General features: G+C 36.1%; 1 protein-coding gene across 4 annotated transcripts in view; it reads left to right on the forward strand.

Moving 5' to 3' along the window:
• The window catches only part of LOC140199705 (zinc finger protein 706-like), a 30,133-nt gene extending 22,999 nt beyond the window's left edge, over positions 1–7,134 (forward strand). For 3 of the 4 annotated variants that reach the window (XM_072262199.1, XM_072262206.1, XM_072262187.1), the window contains exons 2-4: positions 2,008–2,144; positions 3,123–3,212; positions 6,884–7,134. In XM_072262199.1, the coding sequence (XP_072118300.1) occupies positions 2,010–2,144; positions 3,123–3,212; positions 6,884–6,946 (288 nt within the window). In that variant the 5' untranslated portion in view covers positions 2,008–2,009 and the 3' untranslated portion in view covers positions 6,947–7,134. Of the gene's footprint in view, positions 1–2,007; positions 2,145–3,122; positions 3,244–6,883 lie in introns of all 4 variants that reach the window. The other variant, XM_072262192.1, reaches the window with a different exon arrangement.
• Positions 7,135–7,622: the final 488 nt, after the last annotated feature.

Consider the following 7,622-nt stretch of genomic DNA (forward strand, 5'->3'; position numbering starts at 1 on the left):
CTGGTTGAACTCATAGGCCACATAGCATCTAAGGAAAAGAGTAAACAGTCGATGTTTCGGGCCAAGTTCCTTCATTAGAACTGTCCTGATGAAGGGTCTCAGCCCGAAACATAGACTGTTTACTCTTTTCCATAGATGCTGCCTGGCTTGCTGAGTTCCTGCAGCATTTTGGGTGTTGCTTGGATTTCCAGCATCTGCAGATTTTCTTATCTTGGAAATACTAGAAACATTTTCACTACATGTTAGGAAGTACAAAGAATCTGAAGGTATCAACAAGTTATGTTGAATGTCTCAATGGAAACGAAGATTTAGCGGATGCAATCGTCGAAAGCATCATATGAAGGCAGTTCATTATCTGCCCCAGGTGTCTGTGTTGATTTTGTTCATTTACAGTCAATCAAAAGAATGTGGTAGCGTACACTGGGTGAATTCCTCTGTCAATAACTATTAGAAACTAATACAATTTTGTAGTACTGTAGTAATATTGGTGTTCTAATTTATTCTATATTTCACTTAGTTAAACAGTAGTTTGTCTTTTTTATACCTTTTTAACTATTTCAATGTAACTTTGGCTAATTGGGGCAGCCACTTAATTTGGCCAAAATGTACAGGGCCTGATGTATCCAAATTAACTGGAGACCACTATATAATGTTTTCATTGCCTACCTTTTTCTTTGAACCTGCTTGCATGTGTATTTAGTAATGAGCACTTTTGTTGAGATGTAATGCCCTTCAGAACAGAAGCTGCTGAAATTACTTTGAGAGTCATCATAAATGTTCTGGTTGCTTGATGGGCTTGGCAGATGTATTATTTCTCCAAGGCTGTGTGGAGTGGGGTTTTACAGGGTTTGGAACTCCTTATTAAAGTCCAAATGAAATGAATAACTTTATTTTAAAAGTAGGAAGCAACGATTTAAGTCCATAATTTGACTGAAAGATGGCAGGAACTTGTCAAAATGATCTGCTGCTTAGTTGGACAGGCAAATAGTAAATGCAATTTTGTCTGAACTGAGGGGCTGCAATTGAAGGTGGCAGACATAGCAATGAATGTACTACAAAATGATAAATATGAAAAGAAAGATCTTGAGTAGTTTGCCCATATGGGACATTTACACTTGTCAGCTGTGGCAAGTGAAGCGGATGCTAAAGCTGTATAAAATATTGGTGAGCACAACAGTGTTATACATTTATGGTCACCATGCTTCAGGGAAAATGATTGCATTAAATGGCCGCCTTCTATCATAAACTTCATTCAACGATTTGGGAGGAATGGTGTTTGTGCTGTTTGATTGACTGGACTTGACTTGTGAGAGCCGTTAGAACTACCTACATGTATCTAATGATCTGTGCCATTAGAACTATCTACACTGTGTCTAATCACCTGTGCCATTAAAACTGTCTACACTCAGTGGCCACTTTATTAGGTTCCTTCTATACTCAATAAAGTGGCTACTGAGTGTATGTATGTGGTCTTCTACTGCTGTAGCCCATCCACTTCAAAGTTCAACATGTGTGGAGATGCTCTACTGCACACCACTGTTGTAATGCGTGATTATTTGAGTTGCTTTCGTCTTCCTGACAACTTGAACTAGTCTGACCATTCTCCTCTGACCTCTCTCATTTAGAAGGTGTTTCCACCCACAAAGCTTCACCTCATTTGATTTTTTTTTATTGCACCGTTCTCTATAAACTTTGGAGACTTTTGTGTGAAAGTCCCCGGTGATCAGCAGTTTCTGAGATGCTGAAACCACCCCATTTGTCACAAACAATTATTCCACAGTCAAAGACTCTTAGATTGCGTTTCTTACCCCATTCAGATGCTTGGTCAGAACAACTGAACCTCTTGACCATGCCTGCATGCTTTTATGCATTGAATTTCTGTCACATGATTGGCTGATTAGATATTTGTATTAATGAGCAGGTGTACCTAATAATGTAGCCATTGAATTTATATGCCTACAAACAGCTAATCATACGACTGCATTGATTGTTTTATTATCTACTTAGGTATGGCTCGTGGGCATCAGAAGTTTCAGTCCCAGCAGCGGAATGCAAAGAAGCAAGCTGAACAGAAAAAACGAACCGGACATGATCAGAAGACCGCTGCGAAAGCTGCTCTTGTCTACACCTGTTCTGTCTGTAGGGTAAGGGGAGCTGGGAAGCCAGCATTCTCCCAAGCAGCTCTTTCCCTGAATTTAGCACTTAATGAAATGTGATACCAGTGTTTATAAATTAATATTAATAGAAGAAATAGCAAATATGCCTTTTGGACTAGAATCTAGACAATTAAAATCATTCACAGAACTGTTTTGTAAGGTAGGTTTCTTTCACTAGTTCAGTTACAAAATGTATTTTAAAAATCCAGTTTTAATTTGAATATTATGGTACACCAATTATTATTGAAAATTCCCTTCCTGGGCCACTCTTTTTTAATATAAATTTGTCATAGAACGTTTAATTCCTTTCAATATTGGCTACTCTTTTGTTCTCAAGCAATGTACTATTACTTTTGGGAAATTATGTGCTGTATATAAATCCTGTTTTTCTAAGAAAATTCTTAAAATGATCATCTAATTCAAAATGAGTGAAACTGTGTTCAGTGCAAATAGAGACGTTATGGGAGAAAGTAGACTTAAGATGGAAGAGGTAATTGTCAGTGTTCGTTCTAATCAACTAGTAAATGAGACCTTCGAACCAATTTACAGCATATCGTACAAGCCTCTATTGAAGTACAAATTAACCAAGTGCTTCAACTGGCTAATTAATTAAACAGTAGCTTATGATGGGGAACTTTTGAGGCTGAAGAAATTTGTATTTTTACCTGACACTGCCATGACACAAATTTGTCTGTAAATGTCTCGAAGCACCTAAGTACTTATGTTTTCTGAACTACATCTTTTAGTTTGAAATATTGCTCTTAACTAGTGTTAAACAAGAAGAATATTGATCAGAATTCTTGAAAATCAGTTGTAGCTTTTTATAAATCTTGCTGAAAAGATCAGCTGCATCCCAATGAGGGTGGGAGGGGGGAAGTGTTTAAAATTCTGACTGGTCATAACTTCAAATTTTAATCTATCCAGTTTTGTTTAACATTTGTTTAATTACAACTTTTTTTCTGTTAGACCCAGATGCCAGATCCCAAAACGTTTAAGCAGCACTTTGAGAACAAGCATCCTAAAGCACCAATGCCAGCAGAACTTGTTGATGTACAGGTATAGAGACATTGCCTCAACTTTTTTTATGGTATGTACTGCTCTGAGTTTTGAGATTTCATGTGACTATTTGTCACTCTGTGCTAAAAATCTGCTCTTTTCAACAAGAATCAATCTTGATTAAATTTTATACTGTATATTCTCTGTAATTATCTAGTTTCTAGAGCTCAGCACTGAAATCCAGTGATATAATTTGGACATCTACTTGTAATGGCACTATAGGTGGGCATTGTGCAAAGCTTGCATAAAAGGTACTGCCTGGAGGGAGTTTTGGAAAAGGCTAAATGTAAGCAGAAGCTACTTTTGGCAAGATAGCTATATACTTAATGGGAAATCAGATTTGACTAAATTATATTTTTAAAAAAAAAAGTTTTACCAAGATTGGAATACTCGGAGGCACACATTTTGGATTGAGTCAGAAATCTATTATTCCCAAAATACTGAACTTTTAAAACTGGAGAGCTTGCAATGATGTCAATGGATTTCTTTATTGAGCACTGCAAACCAGATAATCACAATAAATGTACAGAATCAAATTTAATCAGGATTCAAAGACTCGTAATACAGATGCAGTACTCCTTATCCATAATACTTGGGGCCAGAAGTGTTTCGGATTTTGGATTTTTTTTCAGATTTTGGAATATGTAATGAGATAACTGGGGATTGCCATCATTTCTGACTGTGAATTTATGTGCTACCAGTATGCAGTCTTTGTCTTGCACTTGTTCATCAGACATATGTACTTAACACTAAAAATTATTACATACTATTAATATAATGAAAGTGTGTTCAGGGTAACAAGCAGCACACCAGCATTGGGAGAATAATTGAATCTGTTGAACAACAACAACAAAGGCAAGCTTCCAGTCTCCACCTATGATGCTATGTTTTGATTAAAAATTTACAGTAAAATACAAATTCTGTGTACTTGGTTTTATGTAAGGTATTTTTATAAAAAAAAATTAGCATTGTAGACTTTTTCTGGTGTTAGATTTTCATTAGCGTCAATCTTTACAAACTCATCAATGAATTTCCTTACTGCTCATCATCAGCAGATACTTAATCTTTTAAAATAAATATTTTTAAAAATGCTGTGCCTTTCTTAAACTTAAACTGCAGCAACCAGCCTGCTAAATATTCACAATTACCTTCATTTTTCAGTTTGTTGTGATAGACCTTTGCTTGTTTCATGGTCAGCATACCGTTAAGTGCCATATGTTCACTCCACTGATGAATCCATTCACGCTTTATGCAGTGCTTTTCTATTTTTATTTAACTTCTGTTCATTACATATGTAAGATCACTTCTCAGGGCAGTCTGATACACAGAGATCACTGGGAACCTTCGCAGTGCTTTGTGGAATTTTCCATTTATAATGTCATGTCAGCACGCAATAAATAAATAAATTTGGATTTCAGAGATTTTCAGATTTTGGAATTTTGAATGAGGGGTACTCAACCTGTACTAATCTGACTTGGGGTACTCTTTATCTTTGTTTGGTGACATGAGGTGCCATGTTTCTTCTGCTTTTGTATCCAGTGATTTAAATTTTTTTTTATATAAGGAAGATCTTTTGTTTATCCAGATCGTTAGCTTGATCATGATCCATTTTGGGGACTGTGTTAACTAATCTATATACATGAAGATGACATAATGTGACAGATCATCTCCATTTGGAAATCTTAATATTGTACTCAATCATTTAACACCAGAAATAGTCCTACAGTAGAGAAATGGTTCTTTTTAGTACTGGCGAAATGACCAAATGTTGCTACTGTTTAAGACCATAAGATACAGGAGCAGAATTGGGTCATTTGGCCCATTGTGTCTGCTCTGCCATTTCATCATGGCTAATCCATTTTTCCTCTCAGCCCCAATTTCGTGCCTTCTCCCTGTGTCCCTTCATGCCTTGACCAATCAAGAATCTATCACCCTCTGCCTTAAATATACATACAAACTTGACCTCCACAGCTACCTGTGCCAATGAATTCAACAGATTCACCATTCTTTAAAAAAAAATTCCTCCTCATCTCCATTCTAAAAGGACTCCCCTCTATTCTGAGGCTGTGTCCTCTAGTCTTAAACTCTCACACCGTAGGAAACATCCTCTCCACATCCACTCTATCAAGGTTTCACCATTCGATAGGTTTCAATGAGATCACCCCTCATTCTTCTGAATTCTAGTAAATACAGGCCCAGAGCCATCAAATGCTCTTTATATGACAAGCTGTTCAAACTTGGAATAATTTTCGTGCACCTCCCTTGAACCTCTCCAGTTTCAGCACATCCTTTCTAAGATAAGGGGCCCAAAACTGCTCACAACGCTCCAAGTGAGGCCTCACCAGTGCTTTATAAAGTCTCAACATTACATCCTTGCTTTTATATTCTAGTCCTCTTGAAATGAATGCTAACATCACCACAGACTCGACCTGTAAATTAACCTTTAGGGAATCCTGTACAAGGACTCCCAAGTTCCTTTGTGCCTGAGTTTCAGAGTGCATGGTGTACACTTCCTGACACTGTATTGAGTTTGCCACTTTGCCCATTTTCCTATCCTGTTTAAGTCCTCCTTTAGCCTCTCTACTTTCTCAAAACTACCTGCCCCTCCACCTATCTTCGTATTGTTTGCAAACTTTGCAAGAAAGCCATCAATTCTTCATCCAATTCATTAACATATAACACAAAAAGAATTAGTCCCTCCACAGACCCTTGTGGAACACCACTAGTCACCGGTTTAACCATTCAAGTACTTAGAAATTGTTCTAAACATTTCTCCATGAGTACTTTTGAAGTGTTTATTTAAACTGACTCTAATCAAATTGTTTAGAAGAATGTAAGTCTTTAAAGTAGATTATTTTTAGTTGCAGGTGCATAAATTTAAACTAGTGATCTGTCAATTCGGTAACAAATGGGAAACGGTGAAAATGTTGATTTAGTGAGAGCAGATAAGTTAATATTCAGAACAATGTTTTGGTGGCTTATTTATTCAGATTGCACACTACATGTAACATACCCAGTGGTAGAAGCCTTGCCATTAAATCTGGAGGTTGTAGTTCAAGTGCCACTTTCAGAACTTGAGCACATGAGCTGGATTTGCTTCAAAACTGCATTGTTTTGAACTGTCTTCATCTGATTATCTACTAGTTTAAGTGGACTCAATTCTCTGTGGGATTCATGTATTCAGACATTGCTTACTAACCAAAGCATTGTGATATCATGTCGCATTTTATCTGTTAATGACTTTTGTATGGAAAGTGATATATTTATATAATTGGTCTTTATTTATTATATTTATTCATTGGCTCTGAAATGCAAAAATAACTTTGAGTTTGGTGCTAAATAGAATTTATAAATTTGTAAATGTTTGTCTTTCCACTTGTCCGTAATGCAATATGTGACTTCTGAGTCAGATTTCAGTTCTAAGGTAAAAACTTTAAAATTGAAATTTTAGTTGTAGTTTTATCTTACTTAAAATTATTATTTTTATTTATATTTAAATTTTTACCTTAAATTTTCATTTGTGTGGTGTCTGCTGGAGTTTGCCCATGTATAAAGAAGTATTGCCCATTTATGCATAGTATTGAGAACATTTTTGTAAATGTTTTGCATTAATTATGTAGCCAACAATCTTTTCTGACTTTTTACATATGATTTTTTTTCTTTATACGAAGACCACAAGTCACTTATTAATGCTTGCCCTGGAAGAAGACGCTGCAGGCACAACTTCATGGTGACCAACAAAGCAAAGAAGTTGCATACAGTACATATTGCTTTCCTGCCTTGTCTCCTTATTCCACCTGGGCCATGGGAAAATCCACTCAAATGCGTTGTTGAAATTCAGAATTTTTGATTATTGTAAGAGATTTTTGCTCTTGTAATCAATCATTGTGTATAATATTTAATAAAATGTTTTTTAACATCAGTCTGAAAATGCATGTCTAAACCTGGCACTCTTGCAGAAGAGGCTAAGGAAGCAGCTAAACAAGACAGTAGCTTTGATTAAAATAGAAGTGAGGATTCTCACTTTTGAAAACTGGATTTGTTTTTTTTTCTGTACATAACTAAACATGTTTCGCCCTCACCTCCTTTCTCGCTCCCCGTCTTCATGCCCTTTAACTTTTTCCTCAGATTATCTTCCTGCCTTGTTGAAATCTGAAGATGTTCATTTTTTTTAAGCATGAGAGTTTACTGAATATCAGTCTAATGTTAGGTTTGTATCTAATGATCTGCTTAATCAAAAGTTTTGAGTGAATACCACAGACTAGAAAGTAGAGGGAGGTATTTAACTTCAGTTCCTGGAACAGACATGTGCATGTTTACCTGTTACACTTGCCTCTACATGTTCAAACCTTTTGATTTTAATGGAGTCAAAATGAGATGGTGAGTACAAGCAGCTGGCAATGTATTTGG

The sequence above is a fragment of the Mobula birostris genome, chromosome 1, assembly GCF_030028105.1.
Source record: "Mobula birostris isolate sMobBir1 chromosome 1, sMobBir1.hap1, whole genome shotgun sequence".
Classification (NCBI taxonomy): domain Eukaryota; kingdom Metazoa; phylum Chordata; class Chondrichthyes; order Myliobatiformes; family Myliobatidae; genus Mobula; species Mobula birostris.